This window comes from Poromitra crassiceps (genome assembly GCF_964638095.1).
Source record: "Poromitra crassiceps genome assembly, chromosome: 3".
Classification (NCBI taxonomy): Eukaryota; Metazoa; Chordata; class Actinopteri; order Beryciformes; family Melamphaidae; genus Poromitra; species Poromitra crassiceps.
The window spans coordinates 56,207,995-56,228,597 of record NC_139625.1 but is presented as its reverse complement, the minus strand read 5'-3'; the positions used below and the strand labels follow the sequence as shown (position 1 = coordinate 56,228,597).

General features: G+C 45.4%; 1 protein-coding gene across 1 annotated transcript in view; it reads right to left on the bottom strand.

Moving 5' to 3' along the window:
* Positions 1 to 77: 77 nt before the first annotated feature.
* Positions 78 to 20,603, bottom strand: part of trak2 (trafficking protein, kinesin binding 2) — a 49,300-nt gene continuing 28,774 nt past the window's right edge. The window contains exons 4-16 of the mRNA XM_083634024.1: positions 20,032 to 20,108; positions 19,811 to 19,927; positions 19,059 to 19,271; positions 18,825 to 18,903; positions 18,595 to 18,725; positions 13,380 to 13,454; positions 11,447 to 11,584; positions 9,250 to 9,329; positions 8,375 to 8,515; positions 7,006 to 7,307; positions 2,998 to 3,498; positions 2,775 to 2,874; positions 78 to 2,647 (exon numbers count right to left, since the gene is read on the bottom strand). Of these exons, the coding sequence (XP_083490150.1) occupies positions 1,873 to 2,647; positions 2,775 to 2,874; positions 2,998 to 3,498; positions 7,006 to 7,307; positions 8,375 to 8,515; positions 9,250 to 9,329; positions 11,447 to 11,584; positions 13,380 to 13,454; positions 18,595 to 18,725; positions 18,825 to 18,903; positions 19,059 to 19,271; positions 19,811 to 19,927; positions 20,032 to 20,108 (2,729 nt within the window). The 3' untranslated portion in view covers positions 78 to 1,872. The remainder of the gene's footprint in view (positions 2,648 to 2,774; positions 2,875 to 2,997; positions 3,499 to 7,005; positions 7,308 to 8,374; positions 8,516 to 9,249; positions 9,330 to 11,446; positions 11,585 to 13,379; positions 13,455 to 18,594; positions 18,726 to 18,824; positions 18,904 to 19,058; positions 19,272 to 19,810; positions 19,928 to 20,031; positions 20,109 to 20,603) is intronic.

Below are 20,603 nucleotides of genomic sequence, written 5' to 3'. Positions count from 1 at the left end.
AACTGAATAATGCTAAACGTATATAATTAATATCTGTCAGTAAAACATTTTTCCTATAATTCCAACGTCAGTAAATTAAGGGTTAAATAAGTAAAAGTGCAGTAACTGAGGTTCAGTGGATGGACAGATGGAGGTGACAGCAGCATGGAAGGTTCAAAGGTCAAGGGTCAAACTAGGGCTAAAATCAAAGTCCCAGTATCTGAAAGCCCATACTGCATACGTTTCAGAAGGAGATAACATTATGGCAGCAATATACATACAGATGTTGCATTATATGTTAGTATTTGTCAGTCTTTGCACAGCACATGAATTAACAGGTAGTGTGCAGTATGAACTTTCAGATGTTTTCTCACATTTCCTAGGTGTTCAATGACATGTAATGCAATACCGCAATCTGCTGGCCAATAAGAGAAGCACACATGACCCATACAGGGGTGTCCAAACTTAATCAATACTGTATGGAGGGCCACATATAATAGATTTTGAGAGACAAGCGGCGGGCCATTTAAAAACGCAAGTCCGCAATTGGCCCCCGGGCTGGACTTTGAACATGCCTGCCTTATAATATCCCAGAGAGAAATAACTGGATGTAATATACAACAAAAATGTTTTCCCCCATATTAAAACCTGAACATCTCATGGGCCTGAGATAAAGATGGTGGCTGCAAACGGACAAAATAATGACATCCACACTTAAAACCGAAGGAGCCTCCGTGGTGAAACGCTTTCATCCAAGCTGTGCCCTTAACACAATCTCAACCTACTGATCCCACTAAGTGCATCTAAAATACAAAACACACGAACACAAATCAGACCAGTGCTGGCTTCCCCTTAAGGCCTCTTTTAAAAAACAAAAACATCAAACAATCTTTTGGTAAAGCGACCCGTTTGTTCACCTAGCGGCCGCCCGGGATGGACCCCCGGTATGGACCCCCGCCTCACCCGTCTGCTGAGAGGTGCATGCTGGGACCTGTAGGCCGATTCTGACATGCCATGCAAACATACAGGGGGAGCATTGCACATGGACAGTCACCTGACATCTGCAAAGCAAAAATCAACTAGAAAATCTTTATAATACTGGAGAGGCAAGCTTGGCAGTTTGGCACCTTCTACTGGGGGAAACTATAAACTAAGACGCTATCACTTGTCCACAGGTTACAGGTCAAGCCAGCTGACACTTACTCAAAAGTGAGTACTCAAAAGCCCTGTATTTCTCAAACCAAATACAAGCAAGGTGAATCCCTTCTCTTACTGTAAATTGGCTGTTCAGTTGGCCCTGCTATAGAGAAATGGCTAGTATGATGGCCGTTTGTCTAAAGACTAAAGCTTTTACGACCCACGACAGCATAAGCCCTTGAAACAGTAAGGCTCTGGATGCTCAGCCTTCCTCTCTTTACCTCCACTTCGATCCCTCACTTTCTCTTCCACCATTAACTATGCTCTCCCTTTCCCGCTTTCCCTTTATCCAACGTCCACAAACCCTCGTTCACTTACGTGCAACACTTCCTTGTCTCTGTTTAAACATCCAGAGCCTCAGCGGAGAAATACAGACCCGATCTGAGATCCACACACTGCTGAGCAGGTACTGAGCGCGGAATAACGATAATAAGCGAGCTAAGGCCTTTATGATCAGCGTCATGGCGAACATCTACACACACGGTAAAAACAGTCAATGACATTGTGCTTTAAAATTAATTCATTCATAAAAAGGAGGGATTATTCTGCCCACTGTTTCCTCTCTCCAGACACATGAAGGAGGAGAGGTAAGGGAGGGGGGAATGGAGTGGAGGTGTCCAGGAGGAGCAAAGGGGGGGAGGTCCATGTTCAGGACTGTGTGCGTCTCCCCTCCCTCTCTATGCTTCCTCCTCGCCCTCAGCGTTTGGCTGAGCTGGGCAGGGGGTGGGAGATGGAGGCGAGCCGGCGCCGTCGCTCTTTGAGGTCTCCCCACGGCGGCGGGGGGAGGTCCAGGGAGGTGGGGTGAGGAGGAGGTGGGGCGGTCTGGGAGGAGTGAGCGGCCGACAGCCCCGCCCGCGCCCCGATCATCGCCGGGAGGCTCTGGTTACGCCGCAGGCCGGCCAATAAGCTCCCTCCGCCGGCCGCCACGAAAGTGGATGAATCCTGGCGTGGCAGCGGGGCCTCGGACTCCGCCCCCTGCAGCACCTTGGTGAACCCCAGCCGGCGCAGCCTCTCCACCAGGCCAGACTTGGGGGGTGGGAGGAGGGCCGGGGTGGCTTGGGAGGGGCTGGGTAGGTCGGGGTGGGGCGCGCGGCCCAGGTTTAGCCCGTAAACATCCTGGAGGAAGAGCTCCGCCGGCCGCGAGGCCAGGAAGTTGTCGGCAGGGAGCAGGCGGGGCTCGAAGGGCACGGGGGAGGGGGCAGGCGAGTGGGACGGGGAGTTAGGTGGTGTTCCGGGGAGGAGGCGGCAGAGGGGCTGGCGGGCGATGGGTTTTGGGGAGGGAGGGGGCATGTCGGCGGAGACCTGCGCAGAGATGCCCTTCTCCAGGACCAGCTTGGCCAGGCCACCAGGTGGCACGGAGGCGCGGCGCGGGGCGAAGGAGTCACCCAGACTCAGCCTGCAGGGCGTCACCGGGGTGCTGGGTCCTGTCCGCATGGAGCTGGGGGTGTTTGCTAAGAGACACAACTGGGAACTGATGAGACAGAAAACAAGAGGAAGTTGTAGGATTATTCCCCCCTTAATTTCATGTCATAATGTCATTCACCACTGCATAATATTTAAAAGCAAATATCTTCAGCCTGTGGAGAGGGAGGGGTTACCTGGAGGTGACCTGGGTGACGTCAGTGGGGTGCAGGATGCGGCAGGTGGTGACGGTGTAGGTGGAGAAGGTGGAGCTCTGGCACTTCCCTGGGTATTGGACTGAACACACCAAGAAAGAAAGTCATGAGAAAAACTAAACATCTAAACATCTAGAGCCCATGAGTATACTGTAAATGTCGTATTTCAACGCTCAAACGTCAAAGTGATATTTAAAAAGTTCACCGGAGGAAGACAGTGTTGTTGTTGTTGTGGAGGTGCTGATCTGACTCTGTGATTGGATGGGAGCTGTGGAGACTCCGGGAATGGGCTGAGCTGGTAGGCTGGATGTCTGCATGATGCGACAAGGAGGTACAGGAGTCGCACAGGGTGGGTTAGGCGACGTCGGCAGAGTGGGAGACAGAGGCGGGACGGGGAGCGGCGACACCGGACGTTTCCTCTCCCTCCTGCCTTCCGGCGTGGATGAGAAGTGAACCTTGAAGGTGATGCCTCCTTCCTCCTCCTCCTCCTCTGGCTTACCCCGCTCGGCTGCACCCTTCTCCAAGCCCGCCTCCCCCCTCCGCCTGTGCTCTTCATCCTCCTCGTCCTCCTCCAGGTCGGTGAGGCGGTACACGGCGTCCTGGGGCAGCGGGCGGAAACCCTTGGTCACCACGCCGGGGTGGGGGTCCAGGATGGTGCCCAGGTGGGGCTTGGCCAACTGCTGCCAGTGGTGGAGGGTCAGCGAGCCTGACAAAGCATAACAGTTATTTGATAGATGTATTTGATGGGTCCTTGAGGGAGTCCCCAGCAAATTGATCCATTGTTAACCATTATTTCATTTACAAGAAGTTAACACAATTACGGCGCAAACACACTGGAAACGGAAGCGAGGTGAAGCGTCTGAAAGCGCAGTCAGTTTCATTTCGGAGCCCTTGTTATTAACAGATTTGACCGTTCACACTGGCTGCGGCGTGGGCGGCTCACAGCGATAGTTTCCGCGTCTGGTCTATGTTTGACGTGAGCCGCGAGTGGCTGCGTGTAGCCAGGCATGTCAGTACAAGTTGTGACCGGCGCAGAGCAACACAGACCACTTCTGGTGTGAATGGCCAGGCTGCTCGAGCTGAACTTACCACTTCCGTTTCCAGTGTGTTTGCGCCATTAGAGGATGTAGAAGAATGACTATCTTGACCATAGTTTCTCTGTTATCTCTCTCTACCTGCAATACAGATAGTCATGTTATCTCTCTACCTGCAATACAGAGTCATGTTATCTCTCTCTACCTGCAATACACAGTCATGTTATCTCTCTCTACCTGCAATACAGATAGTCATGTTATCTCTCTACCTGCAATACAGAGTCATGTTATCTCTCTCTACCTGCAATACAGAGTCATGTTATCTCTCTCTACCTGCAATACAGAGTCATGTTATCTCTCTCTACCTGCAATACACAGTCATGTTATCTCTCTCTACCTGCAATACAGAGTCATGTTATCTCTCTCTACCTGCAATACAGATAGTCATGTTATCTCTCTCTACCTGCAATACAGAGTCATGTTATCTCTCTCTACCTGCAATACAGAGTCATGTTATCTCTCTCTACCTGCAATACACAGTCATGTTATCTCTCTCTACCTGCAATACAGAGTCATGTTATCTCTCTCTACCTGCAATACAGAGTCATGTTATCTCTCTCTACCTGCAATACAGAGTCATGTTATCTCTCTCTACCTGCAATACACAGTCATGTTATCTCTCTCTACCTGCAATACAGAGTCATGTTATCTCTCTCTACCTGCAATACAGATAGTCATGTTATCTCTCTACCTGCAATACAGAGTCATGTTATCTCTCTCTACCTGCAATACAGAGTCATGTTATCTCTCTCTACCTGCAATACAGATAGTCATGTTATCTCTCTCTACCTGCAATACAGAGTCATGTTATCTCTCTACCTGCAATACAGATAGTCATGTTATCTCTCTCTACCTGCAATACAGAGTCATGTTATCTCTCTCTACCTGCAATACACAGTCATGTTATCTCTCTCTACCTGCAATACACAGTCATGTTATCTCTCTCTACCTGCAATACAGATAGTCATGTTATCTCTCTCTACCTGCAATACAGAGTCATGTTATCTCTCTCTACCTGCAATACAGAGTCATGTTATCTCTCTCTACCTGCAATACAGATAGTCATGTTCTCTCTCTACCTGCAATACAGATAGTCATGTTATCTCTCTACCTGCAATACAGATAGTCATGTTATCTCTCTACCTGCAATACAGATAGTCATGTTATCTCTCTCTACCTGCAATACAGATAGTCATGTTATCTCTCTCTACCTGCAATACAGATAGTCATGTTATCTCTCTCTACCTGCAATACAGATAGTCATGTTATCTCTCTCTACCTGCAATACAGATAGTCATGTTATCTCTCTCTACCTGCAATACAGATAGTCATGTTATCTCTCTCTACCTGCAATACAGATAGTCATGTTATCTCTCTACCTGCAATACACAGTCATGTTATCTGTCTCTACCTGCAATACAGAGTCATGTTATCTCTCTCTACCTGCAATACAGATAGTCATGTTATCTCTCTCTACCTGCAATACAGATAGTCATGTTATCTCTCTCTACCTGCAATACAGATAGTCATGTTATCTCTCTACCTGCAATACAGATAGTCATGTTATCTCTCTCTACCTGCAATACAGATAGTCATGTTATCTCTCTCTACCTGCAATACAGATAGTCATGTTATCTCTCTCTACCTGCAATACACAGTCATGTTATCTCTCTCTACCTGCAATACAGATAGTCATGTTATCTCTCTCTACCTGCAATACAGATAGTCATGTTATCTCTCTACCTGCAATACAGATAGTCATGTTATCTCTCTCTACCTGCAATACAGATAGTCATGTTATCTCTCTCTACCTGCAATACAGATAGTCATGTTATCTCTCTCTACCTGCAATACAGATAGTCATGTTATCTCTCTACCTGCAATACAGATAGTCATGTTATCTCTCTACCTGCAATACAGTCATGTTATCTCTCTCTACCTGCAATACAGATAGTCATGTTATCTCTCTACCTGCAATACAGATAGTCATGTTATCTCTCTACCTGCAATACAGATAGTCATGTTATATCTCTCTACCTGCAATACAGAGTCATGTTATCTCTCTACCTGCAATACAGATAGTCATGTTATCTCTCTACCTGCAATACAGAGTCATGTTATCTCTCTCTACCTGCAATACAGATAGTCATGTTATCTCTCTCTACCTGCAATACAGAGTCATGTTATCTCTCTCTACCTGCAATACAGATAGTCATGTTATCTCTCTACCTGCAATACAGATAGTCATGTTATCTCTCTCTACCTGCAATACAGTCATGTTATCTCTCTCTACCTGCAATACAGAGTCATGTTATCTCTCTCTACCTGCAATACAGAGTCATGTTATCTCTCTACCTGCAATACAGAGTCATGTTATCTCTCTCTACCTGCAATACAGAGTCATGTTATCTCTCTACCTGCAATACAGAGTCATGTTATCTCTCTACCTGCAATACAGATAGTCATGTTATCTCTCTCTACCTGCAATACAGAGTCATGTTATCTCTCTACCTGCAATACAGAGTCATGTTATCTCTCTACCTGCAATACAGAGTCATGTTATCTCTCTCTACCTGCAATACAGAGTCATGTTATCTCTCTCTACCTGCAATACAGAGTCATGTTATCTCTCTACCTGCAATACAGATAGTCATGTTATCTCTCTATCTGCAATATAGACAGTCATGTTATCTCTCTCTACCTGCAATATAGACAGTCATGTTATCTCTCTCTACCTGAAGGAAAAAAAGCTTTTGCACACCTAGACTCAACAGGTGTGTCGGAGAAGGGCAAAACCCGACACAGTACCAAAATAAACTCCTGCACACTGTCTCCACATGCAAAAAAAGGTTTAATCAGAATAATAACGTTTCGGTCGTGAGACCTTCATCAGATTCTCAGAATCTGATGGAGTTTATTTTGTATCTCTCTCTACCTGCAATACAGAGTCATGCAATTCTGGACAAAGTCATATCTAGCAATAAAAAATATTCTGAGAGTTGGGTCTGAGAGACAAAATCTCAACAAATGGGTCAGTGGCTCTAATATGGAATAAATTAGGGGTCCATCGTAAGAAAAAGGATGAGAATCACTGATATAAACTCATATCAAACACTGACCTTCCATGGGCTTGACGATCTGCAGCTTCTCGGGCAGGAAGGTCTTGAAGAGGCTGGAGGCGATGGAGAGCTCTGACAGATTGGAGGAGGAGGAGAAGGCGCTGCCCATGGGCGAGCTGGAGCTGCTGCCCTCCCACTCGGGCTCGGCCGACCCAGCCAGCGCCCGCAGCTTCCGCTCGCGCTCGGCCTGGAAGAACTGCCGCTCCGACAGGAAGTTCTGCCGCCGCAGAGACAGGCGGTGCAGGGCGCTGGTGAGGTCGCTCCCCCCCGGACAGCCCGGCTGGCCCAGGCGCACCTCGTCTCTGCGCGCACACACACACACACACACACACACACACACACACACACACACACACAGCTTACTTTAGTTTCAACATTATCACATGTTTGGGGATCAAGAAAGGGGTTAGCTCTGTTCTTGAAAAATGAAGCTAGCAGGGGGCGCCTCCACTGGCTGCAAAAAAGTCAAATTGCATGGAAGTCAATGGACAAATGACTCTACTTCTCTAATGACTTATTACGTAACACTTTCTTAATGAGTTTATGGTCTCAGTCCCTAGTTTCAAGTCTTCTTCAATACAGTATGATGTTCATTTTGTAAATGATGGTCCCATTTAGAGTAAAAAAGACATTAAGCGAACTATGCTTTGGGGTTCCTGTCCAGCGACCGCACAGCTATCCAATCACGGACCAATAGCTGGTCTTGCGCTAGCTGGTTCTGGTTCTAAATAACCAAGAGGGCACCGGTAAAAATCAAAATGCCAAACTCAAGGCTTCAAAACCAATGGGTGACGTCACAGTAGCTACTGTATGTGCATATTTATTATACGGTCTATGGCAGTGATACTCAACTTGCAGCCTGGGGGCCATATGCGGCCCGTGATAGGATGCAGAGTGGCCCCCTGACCATTTTCTAATTCACAATGAAAACTAACGTTAAAAAGTTTGACTGAGCTCCAGCTAAATTGTCAAATATTGCCGCCTGCTCGCCGCCCAGGGACTTATGTACTTAACTCACTTAACTTAACCTAACTATCCTGTGTGCGCAAAATTGTCAGACTAAACTCCGGCTGACACCCCAAAAACCTACAATCCGCTACAGAAAATGTTATATTAATGTTTGTTTATTAACTGTAATTTTTCCTGTCATTTTGCAAAAGTGGCTCCCGGGCAAAGCAAGTTGAGTATCCGTGGTCTATGGGATCTAATCACTTTCAGTTTAATCATTATACATTAGTTCAATCGATTATTTATCAAACAAAGTGCATGGCTTAATCTTCTCCACTTGATTTACTGCACTGGATCGAAATAAATATTATCAATATTTTCTTTTACGGCAGACGTTAGGAGCGCTTGTTGCGTAGCGTACCCCTGAGTAGACTGGAAGGGCTGTGCGGTCATCACCAGTGAGCTGTCCCCTGACCCGGGGATGGGGGGCGTGGCCGAGGCCGGCCGCGACGCCAAGGTGTTGATGGAGCGCACCGTACGGAAGACTCGCTTCTGGGTTATTCTGCAAGGGGTGGGGGGACAGAGGGCAAAGTTCAGAGCCTGAGGTCAAATATCAACCTGAAGACAATGAGTATTGAACCAGGGTGTAATTAAATAATGAACAATTTACAGCCATATTTTATTGATGTCATATGCATGGAAAATATATAGCATGAGAGTTAGGCCTAAATTAAAGATTACAGCAACCAAATTAGATCCATGATATTGGATGCAACACTAGCGTTAGCTTCTGTTAGCAGTCGTTTCCTTGGAACTACGAAGCCATAGCCATACTTCAGTAGAAAATAGAAGGTGCAAGCTAGGTTAGCAAAAAATAGCTCCTGGCTATGGATGATGTGTCTCATCTGAGTGCAGGGCAGCAGGCAGGCTGGGGGCTGGGACATGTTGACATACTGATTTTTAAACAGCAGAAACAGCTACGCATGAAATGCATTTTTTCCTTCTTCTTCTTTTTGGTGTCACATTCGATATAAACACCAGCATCGATGTGTTTCATCATAGGCCAATCATATAATTTAGTTTACAGCAAAAAAAAACATGTTTTAGTGTGAAAGTACCTCTTTAATGTATGACAGATCACAATAACACTTTCTGTTGATGCGGGTTGAGTTTCTTTTCCTCTTTGTCTGTTCAGACATGGTGGCTATCACTCATGCTAACTAGCCAGCTCTTCTGTTGAATCCAAACAAACTGGAAATGTAAACCAGGTAACCAGTAACATGTGGGCTGGCCCACCTTTGGTCCTGAACAGCCGTCTCTTCCTCTACACTCAGCTCTCTCCGCATGGTGCCCTCGATCTCTGCCGCCAGCGAGTCCTGGAACACACACACACACACACACACACACACACACACACACACACACACAATACCATTTTGTTCCCGCAATTGAATTATATATAGGCCGTTTCACTGGAATTGTGTTGCTATGGGAACATTAGCAAACACTGCAACAGGAAATAAGGCTAGTATAGAAGTCAAGTTCAAATGGTCTATACTGAATATACAGTACAAGACACAAAATGGCTGTAGCAAAAAGGCCAAACGGGACATCAAGTGAAGGAAAAAGATACACACCTTCAACCAATGGCTTAATGCACAGGCACTCCTGCAATTTCTAATTCCCGATTTCCTGATTGAATAGCTTATCTGCTGATATTAGATGCAGCTTTATCTGCATTTATTTCCAATATCAATTTGTTAAATTCTTCAATACCCACAACTTGTTTTATTTATATCTATATTGTTCTCTTCACTCTTATGTACAGTAGAGTGTGTCTCACCATAGTACATTAAGTAGCAGTAAAAGTCAAAGAGTGTGTGTCTCCCCACAGTGCTGGACATTAGAGGTGCAGTAAAGTGAATGGTGTGTGTCTCCCCACAGTGCTGGACATTAGAGGTGCAGTAAAGTGAATGGTGTGTGTCTCCCCACAGTGCTGGACATTAGAGGTGCAGTAAAGTGAATGGTGTGTGTCTCCCCACAGTGCTGGACATTAGGGGTGCAGTAAAGTGAATGGTGTGTGTCTCACCACAGTGCTGGACATTAGAGGTGCAGTAAAGTGAATGGTGTGTGTCTCCCCACAGTGCTGGACATTAGAGGTGCAGTAAAGTGAATGGTGTGTGTCTCCCCACAGTGCTGGACATTAGAGGTGCAGTAAAGTGAATGGTGTGTGTCTCCCCACAGTGCTGGACATTAGAGGTGCAGTAAAGTGAATGGTGTGTGTCTCCCCACAGTGCTGGACATTAGAGGTGCAGTAAAGTGAATGGTGTGTGTCTCACCACAGTGCTGGACATTAGGGGTGCAGTAAAGTGAATGGTGTGTGTCTCACCACAGTGCTGGACATTAGAGGTGCAGTAAAGTGAATGGTGTGTGTCTCACCACAGTGCTGGACATTAGGGGTGCAGTAAAGTGAATGGTGTGTGTCTCACCACAGTGCTGGACATTAGAGGTGCAGTAAAGTGAATGGTGTGTGTCTCACCACAGTGCTGGACATTAGAGGTGCAGTAAAGTGAATGGTGTGTGTCTCACCACAGTGCTGGACATTAACGGTGCAGTAAAGTGAATGGTGTGTGTCTCACCACAGTGCTGGACATTAGGGGTGCAGTAAAGTGAATGGTGTGTGTCTCACCACAGTGCTGGACATTAGGGGTGCAGTAAAGTGAATGGTGTGTGTCTCCCCACACAGTGCTGGACATTAGGGCTGCAGTAAAGTGAATGGTGTGTGTCTCACCACAGTGCTGGACATTAGGGGTGCAGTAAAGTGAATGGTGTGTGTCTCCCCACACAGTGCTGGACATTAGGGCTGCAGTAAAGTGAATGGTGTGTGTCTCCCCACAGTGCTGGACATTAGGGGTGCAGTAAAGTGAATGGTGTGTGTCTCACCACAGTGCTGGACATTAGAGGTGCAGTAAAGTGAATGGTGTGTGTCTCACCACAGTGCTGGACATTAGGGGTGCAGTAAAGTGAATGGTGTGTGTCTCCCCACAGTGCTGGACATTAGGGGTGCAGTAAAGTGAATGGTGTGTGTCTCACCACAGTGCTGGACATTAGCGGTGCAGTAAAGTGAATGGTGTGTGTCTCACCACAGTGCTGGACATTAGCGGTGCAGTAAAGTGAATGGTGTGTGTCTCACCACAGTGCTGGACATTAGGGGTGCAGTAAAGTGAATGGTGTGTGTCTCACCACAGTGCTGGACATTAGAGGTGCAGTAAAGTGAATGGTGTGTGTCTCACCACAGTGCTGGACATTAGCGGTGCAGTAAAGTGAATGGTGTGTGTCTCACCACAGTGCTGGACATTAGGGGTGCAGTAAAGTGAATGGTGTGTGTCTCACCACAGTGCTGGACATTAGCGGTGCAGTAAAGTGAATGGTGTGTGTCTCACCACAGTGCTGGACATTAGAGGTGCAGTAAAGTGAATGGTGTGTGTCTCACCATGGGGTAGAGGCCGTAGGAAAGCTGCCGCCGCATCCCAGCAGATGGGCTGTTTTTACTGCGAAGCTCCTTGATCTCCTCCTGCGACTCATGGAGCATCCCCACACACTCTACATTCCTCTCCGCCAGCTCGTTCAGCTGCACACGCACGCACATGCACGCGCACGCGCACACACACACACACACACACACACACACACACACACAGGTTATTTAGCATGACTACATGTAACAATGTACAGTAGAGATTCTGTATGCACTGCAGCCTGGTTTACGCTGTGGCAATAAATATAGATTAGCTCAGCGATTGATTAATTAAAAAGTTATTAAATATTCATAAATTAATAAAAAAAGGTTTACTAAACTGTTAAGGAATGAATGTCTTTATTCGATGAATGAATTACTGAATTTATAAATTGATTAGCAAAATGAATTAATATTCATTCAAAGATGAATAAATATTCAAGCAACTAAACTGACTTTTGAATGAGACAATTACAAACACTTGATTAAACCATTAAAATAGTAATGAATTCAATTTCAATTAATTATTTAATTTTTTCCCTGCACCGTTTTCTCCCCAATTGTACTTGGTCAATTTCCCCTGCTGTCCCGGTCATTGCTCCACTCCCTCTGCTGATGTGGGGAGAGTTGTAGACTAGCACATGCTTCCTGGTGCAGTCACCAGCCGCATCTTTTAATACGATAGCGAGGAGATTCACCGGCAGGACGTAGCACGTGGGAGGATCACGCTATTCCCCCCAGTTCCCCTCCCCCCCAAACAGGCGCCCCCCGACTGACCAGAGGAGGCACTAGTGCAGCGAGCGACCAGGACACACACCCTAAATCTGTCTTCCTACCACTGCCTATTGTGCCTGTATGGACGCCAGGTAACACAGGGGCTCGAACCTGTGAACCTCATGTGGGTAGGCAGGGAATCTACCACCACGCTATGCAGATGGCCGTAAATGAATAAATTACTGAATGTAAAAATCTATTTGCAACTTTTTTTTTTTTTTTTACCATTTGTTATTCCATTTACTTAAGTTTTCATTTTCCATCTCGCAATGCATTTGTCTGCTGCTGCACCATTTTGAACTTTTCTACCATTTCTGCTTGGGTGACACTTTATGAATAGAGAACTTCAATCTTATTAGATTACATGCAGCCAGAACCACCCACGGTACAGGCAGGCAAGGTTATCGTAAATTGAATAAGACAGAAGTGCAACCAAAAACTGAAATTAAAATGAAAGCCTGCTTCCATAATGTGTGTAAAATAAAATAAGAGAACAGCCACTTGAGCTACCCAGCGTTCCCCATATTATAGGGACACACACAGAGTTGGAACCATTAAGGCTGAAATATACTTTTGCGTCCGCCTCGACTGGAACGTCAGCTTGACGAGGGGTCGCAGGGGAGTCCCCAGTAAAATTAGTAAATTGTGTGATTTCACTAGGATTTCAATAGTCTCACTGGCCAGCCCTTCCGTCCGAGGAGTCTGGCGCCGCAGGTCTCCATAACTGGGATAAACCCTCCCCTGCTCTACTCTGCTCTCCCATTGGAGCGAATGTTTCGGTGGCAGCCGGATGTCCGCTCCCGGCTTATTACAAACTCTGTCAATGTCTGCCGCCTCAGTGAAAACAACAACGCTAACTAGCTAGCAAGCTAACGGCAGAAACCTACACGCTAGCTCATTGCTACCAGCGACACTAGGATTTCAATGACTAGAAGTTAGCCCAAGGAGAGAATGTAGTGCATATACTTGGTAATAGCTGGCGCTGTCCGCGTCGAGTCACATTTTCGAGGAGCTGCAAGCAGGGTGCGCCGGCAGGCTGGCAGGGCGGGGCACACCCCTCGGCACATTCGGCGAGGGGTTTGACGCGGAAGTATGTCAAGGCCTTTATAGTCTGTGTGTGTGGGGGGGGACCCACCTCTGTGGTGAGCTGCCTCTGAGCGTCTTTGGAGGCCTGCAGATGAATCCTCAACTCTTCTTTCTCCAGAGCCAACTGTGAAGACACAAACACCCGCATGTCAACAACGATCAACTAGAGCAGAGGTGCCCAAATTCTTTCCCATGAAGGGCCAAAACTCAATCTGGGTGGAGGGCCGAGGGCCAAAAATAAACGTTGTGGAATTACATTAAAATGTATTGTGTTTTACAGAAAATTAACATTCTAAATCTAAAATAACATTTCAATATACCGTAAATTCCGGACTATAAGGCGCACCGGTGTATAAGCCGCACCTGCAAAGTTGACTATTTTTTACATATATAAGCCGCACCGGACTATAAGCCACGGGTGTTTTAATGTTTTTTTTTTTTTTTATTGTGTTTTAATGTTTAATTACCATATGTAAGGGTTCATGCACAGAGGGGATTGTCGGGAAAGAGATGGCTGTTTGAGGAAGCTCCCATTTATTAACATTTCAACAAAACAACATAACACAACACCACCTGTGTTTGTTTTTTTTTTTTTTTTTTTGAAAAAATCCATAGATAAGCCGCACCGTTATATAAGCCGCAGGGGCCAAAAAAGGCCAAAAAAACGGGAAAAAAGGTGCGGCTTATAGTCCGGAATTTACGGTAATAATCTACTTTTTATCTGTTTGGTAATTGTAATAATTTGCAATTGGTTATATATATTTAAAAAAACATCTGCATTTGTGGGGAGCTTAAACATTTAATCAGTAAACACCCAGTTCAAAACAGTTGTATTTTCCACCTTTGTAATCAAGAGAGAAATTTGACTTAATTCACAACTTGAAAAATCCTCAAGGTATTTTGAAAATCAGCTTTATTGTCCATCTTTTGTAAACAATTTGCCATGACAATTTGCAGGGATGCAATCTCAGGAGTGAACACAGTATCCGCAGCCACATTCAGACACTGTTTCACAAAGTCACCACATGAAAAAGCTCGTCCACCCTTTGCAATCAGTGCAGATATCTGATAACTTGCCCGAGTTCCAGTCTGGATAAAACACCGGGGGGGGGGCGCCAAATCCGTGGCGGGCCAAAACAAACAGAGCTTGGCCCGCGGGCCCCAAATTGGTCAGCACTGAACTAGAGAGCCTGAGAGCTGAGATCCCATTCAACTACTGTAAACCCACCATTAATTAGGCCTCTATGTTAGGGTTCAGATACACCAAACCCATGCCAAAGAACTAGCGGCAACGAAGGCCGACTGTTGCGTCGCCTCACGTCGCCTGTGTCCGGGCCAAAAAGCTGCACTTGAACGCAAAGACTACAGCCGACAGTCAACTAGCACGAACGTTCTGCACCTGCATGAGACCCAGGCCTGCACATATACAAGAAATAAAGCTGCGTTTGCCAACCATTTTCACACCACTCTCGCTCACCACTTAAGAGTTTCGTAATATAGCTACTTCTAATTGAGAATGTCTGATCAAAAGTTGCAGATGGCACTGCCATTGTCAGCCCTTGCCTGGTCTTTTGCTTGTGGAAGAACTAGAAGAAAACAGAGGTGGAAAAATAAGGAGAAACCGCACTAAATGGGTGATATCATCCAAATATTAGTTTATTTAATTTTAATTTGTCTGTAATTTGTCTCAAATTGTTGCATCTCCTACAAGAATAAGTGTAGGCAGTGATGGTATTATTTCTGGGACATGCATTGACCATATTTACACAAATGTTTCTAAACAATGCTCTAAGGCCGTCTCTGTCCCTGTAGGTTTCAGTGACCACAATATAATAGCTGTCACTAGAATGACAAAGGTTCCAAAACTTAAAGCTAAAATCATTTTAACACGGTCCTATAAGAGATTTGATGAAGTTTTATTTATTGATGAAATATCTAGTATAAACTGGAACATGGTGTGTAGTGAGTGTGACGCTGAAGCTGCACTGGATTTATTTATGTCAATATATATGAATGTTGTAAACAAGTATGTTCCTTTAAAAAAGTTCATAGTAAAAAATAGATCTGCTCCATGGCTTGACAACAGTCTTAGGACCCTAATGACAGAGAGAGACATGGCCAAAAAAGCATCAGTTAGTTCTGGATCCATTGATGACAGGCATAAATACTGTACTTTACGTAATCAGGTCACAAAACTAAACAAGGTGAAAAAAAGGGACTATTTCAAACAAAGGTTATATGATGCAAGAAATGATGGCAAACAGATATGGAATGTTTTTAATGAAATCATGGGTCGAAAGACAACTGTGTGCACACCCTTAGTGGAATCAAATGGATTTGTTCTCACTAAACCAGGTGATATTGCAAATCATTTCAATGACTATTATGTGGGTAAGGTATCTAAACTAAGGAAGGCTATGAATATTTCAAACAATATCAAAGCAAATGACTGTATTAAGAATATTATAATGAAAAATAAGGTTTGTGAATTTGAATTTCTTCAGGTTGAAGTCAGTGAGGTGGAGAGGTTACTCCGCTCTCTTCCTGATAGTAAGTTAGCAGGCCTAGATAACCTGGATAGTAAACTGCTGAGAATGACTGCTGGTATCATAGCTTCTCCTGTCTGTCATATTATTAATAAATGTTTGGAGGTGGGCCTATTTCCAAAGATGTGGAAGGAGGCTAAGGTTATTCCTTTACCTAAGGATACCAAAGCTGCTTTTAATGAGGGGAATTCTAGACCCATTAGTATTTTACCTGTTTTGAGCAAAATTATGGAAAAGTTGGTGCATTCCCAAATTCAAGATTATTTTATATCAAATAAGCTTGCAACAAACAATCAACATGCCTATAGAGCTGGCCACTCAACTTCTACTGCTTTGATACAGATGACTGACGATTGGCTTAAAGCTATAGATAACTCAATGCTGGTGGGAGCTGTGCTGTTAGATTTTAGTGCTGCATTTGATGTTCTTGACCATTCTCTACTGGTTGAGAAACTTAAATGTTATGGATTTAATTCTTCTGCTTTAAAGTGGATATTAAGTTATTTGTCCTCCAGATCACAGAAGGTGTATCTAAATGGCAGCCTGTCTAGTAGCAGAGGTCTAGAGTGTGGTGTTCCGCAGGGAAGTTGCCTCGGACCTTTGCTCTTCTCAGTTTTTACTAATGACCTATCTTGGATAACAAAATGTGCCACAACAGTTCTTTATGCCGATGATTCAACATTGTATTACGCTGCACCATCATGTGATGTACTTAATGAAGTCTTGAGCAAAGAACTAAAAGTTGTGCATGACTGGGTAGTATGTAACAGACTTGTCCTTAACATCTCCAAGACTAAATGTATTGTGCTGGGAACAAGGCACAGGTTATCTACAAGCCCAAAGCTTGATTTAAACTTGTGTAATTCGGCAGTTCAACAAGTTGAAAGTACTAAACTCCTTGGAGTAATGCTGGATTCCACTCTGTCTTGGTCTCACCACATCAATTATATTGTTTCAAAAATGGGAAGAGCTATTGGTGTTTCCAGAAAATGTGTTACTTTTGTTGCCCGTCCCCTTTTATGTCAGATAGTTCAAAGTTTAGTTTTATGTCATCTTAACTACTGCTCCATGGTGTGGTCATCTGCTGCAAGTGGTGACCTTAGGAAGCTCCAGGTGGTCCAGAACAGGGCAGCACGGCTGGTCCTGGGCTGCCCACTAAGGTCTAATGTGAGCCGTATGCATGCCTGCCTCTCCTGGCTTACAGTTGAGAATAGGTTGTCTTTCAATTCACTTGTGATGTTTAAGTCAGTCATGAGCAGTAAAACTCCAGTTTTTATACATCAACAGATAATCTTTAGTAATACTGTGCATGACCATTACACAAGAGGATCCAGCAATGGGCAGCTTGAATTACCGTCTCCGAAAAACAATGCTTTAAGGAGATCTTTTATTTTTAGATCATTGACACTTTGGAATAACCTGCCTCGAAACCTGTGTTGCATTTACAGTAAATTAACATTTAAAAAGAATCTTAAAGTTTATTTAACACTGTAAAGTATCTGTATTTGTTTTTGTGTTCTGTTTCTTTTTTTTCGATGTAATTTTTAGCTATCTTATTTGTTAGTTCATTATGTATTTGTGTTGAGTACTGACATTTAATAATTTTGCACTTGCAATTGTACTAATTTGTTTGTATGTTTGGACCCCAGGAAGACTAGCTGGTTGCTATGGCACCAGCTAATGGGGATCCTTAATAAAATAAAAATAAAAAAATTATTGGAATGATCAGATGAAGTTGAAAAATGAAATGAAAAATTTTGTGCGTGCCCTCTCTTCTCGTGCACTGATTTGCTTAAGCTGACCAGCCAATCAAGAGGGATTTCTCTCACTGACTGCCCGATGCCGATTCAATGTGTTGACAGATAGCCGAGCCCTCTGCCCGGTGTATCTGGGGCTTTAGATGCCATGTGTCTTAGTTCCCTGCTCACCTCCTTCCCTGCTCACCTCCTTCCCTGCTCACCTCCTTCACTCCTCACCTCCTTCACTCCTCACCTCCTTCACTCCTCACCTCCTTCACTCCTCACCTCCTTCACTCCTCACCTCCTTCACTCCTCACTCCTCACCTCCTTCACTCCTCACCTCCTTCCCTCCTCAACTCCTTCCCTCCTCACCTCCTTCCCTCCTCACCTCCTCACCTCCTTCCCTCCTCACCTCCTTCACTCCTCACCTCCTTCACTCCTCACCTCCTTCCCTCCTCACCTCCTTCACTCCTCACCTCCTTCACTCCTCACCTCCTTCCCTCCTCACCTCCTTCCCTCCTCAACTCCTTCCCTCCTCACTCCTCACCTCCTTCCCTCCTCAACTCCTTCCCTCCTCACCTCCTTCCCTCCTCACCTCCTTCACTCCTCACCTCCTTCACTCCTCACCTCCTTCCCTCCTCACCTCCTTCACTCCTCACCTCCTTCCCTCCTCACCTCCTTCCCTCCTCACCTCCTTCCCTGCTCACCTCCTTCCCTCCTCACCTCCTTCCCTGCTCACCTCCTTCCCTCCTCACCTCCTTCCCTGCTCACCTCCTTCCCTCCTCACCTCCTTCCCTCCTCACCTCCTTCCCTGCTCACCTCCTTCCCTGCTCAGCTCCTTCCCTGCTCACCTCCTTCCCTGCTCACCTCCTTCCCTGCTTACCTCCTTCCCTGCTCACCTCCTTCTCTCCTCACATCCTTCACTCCTCACCTCCTTCCCTGCTCACCTCCTTCACTCCTCACCTCCTTCCCTGCTCACCTCCTTCACTCTGTGCTGCAGCTCTACTATCTGGGAAAGCAGCTGAGCGATCTCCTCCTGGTGTCTGAGCAGCTCCTCACTCTTCTGAGACAGCTCATCTGACAGACACACCATCTGGCTGTTGGACTCACCTAAAACACACACACACAAGTACGTACATATAAACACACCGACACAGTTCAAATGACCATTCCAAACCTGAGAGGGTACATTTTGTGTGTGTGACTCACGGAGCTCCTTGACGCAGTCGCTGACCAGCTGCTGCTCTTTGTCCTCATAGGTGATGGTCTCTGTCTTCAGGTGACAGGCCTGGACAGGACAAGAACCAGAATGTAGATCAGTAGAGGCAGCAGCTTTAATTATTGTAAACAAATGTTTGTTTACAGTAATTATACTGATGTCTCAACATGAATGTGGTAATGATTTATTGATTTTACATACTGTGTGTGTGAATACCCCCTTACCTCAGACCTCAGTGCCATGTTCTCCTCCTCCAGCTCCTGCAGCTTGCTCTGCATCACCTCCAGCTGGCTGAGGGTGACGGCGGCGCCCCCCGGCGGGTGTGGCTGGCGGAGCGGTGTGGAGCAGCTGGAGTCTGTCTCGCTCTCCTCCGAGGCGCTGGCCACCATGCGCAGCAGCTCGTCCTTCTTACTGAGCTCATGCTGCAGCTGGTTCACCTGTACAGAGGGGAGGGGTTTGGGAGTGGGATTTGTGTGCTTGAGTTAGAGTTGCACGATGTTGGATTTATCCGATATGCTAATATTGTCCAACTCTTTTGGCCGATTGCCGATACTGATATGTGTGCGCGCATTTCCCCCTACCTAATTTCAGACAACATCAAGTCTCTCCTGTACTGGAATATTAACACATTATTATGCCTACTCTTATTGTGATGGCCCATTGGCAGATCCAGACATAAATACAATGCTTTTCAAAATGTACACATTCACTGGGCAAACTAAGTAAACGACTTCAACTTAGGTTATGTAAAGCATGCCATATTTTTTATTTATGTAAATTTTTCTTTATTTTTGCATGGAGCATTTTGGCATAATTAAAGCATCATTTCATCAGCAGAAATGTGTTTCGGGCCGATGCAGATATTTCATTTTAAAGCATTTATCGGCCGATACTGACAAATGCCGATATCATCATACAATGCCAGTCTGTGTGTGCGTGCGTGTGTGCGTGTGTGTGTGACGTGTGTATGTGCTACCTGGTCCAGGGCCTGTGCCAGCTGCTCCTCTACGGCGTCATTGCGTTCCTGCAGCAGGTGGTTCCTCTGCAGCAGGGACTGGCCGATCCGAGCTGCCAGCTCCAAGTCCCGGTCCCGCTGTCCAATAAGACAGACCCGGGGTCAGTCAGCCAATCAGATGCGGATGCTCGTTAAGAAATACCTTTTCCAAGTGACTGTACATTCTTTAAGAGGGTGCCTACCTCAGCCAAAAGGTGTGTGACCACATCAATGTCATTGTAGGTCTTGGTCATCTGCTCCACCCGATCTGCACTGAGGACTGGACAAAGAGAGGCAATATAACTCAATACAACACACACACACACATACACAAGCATGCAAACCATACCACAAAATGCATTGCACACAACAAAACTGATTTAAAAAATCACGTCACCACAAACTAATGGACACACTCCTGCAGCATGCCAGCTTCACCTAGAACTTCATGAAGTGTTCTGACCACAAGCAACATGAGAAACCTGTTAATTTTTCATTTCTCTCAGATCTCTGCTCTGCATGCTAAAGCTGGCTGAGGATTTGAACTTTCATCAGCAGGCAATCATCAACTAGTTTTGTGTTATACTCGGGTTTATTGCAAAGTAATCTGTAAGCTTAAAATTGGATATGGGGCAATAACATCAAGATATAACAAAAACTCTGCACACTGACATTTGTTTTTTAGAAAATCACTTCTCTATAAACAATTTTAAATGTCTAAAAGAATTACATTACATTTGTTTGAACTAAAAGCAGGGTAAATTGCAATTGCAAT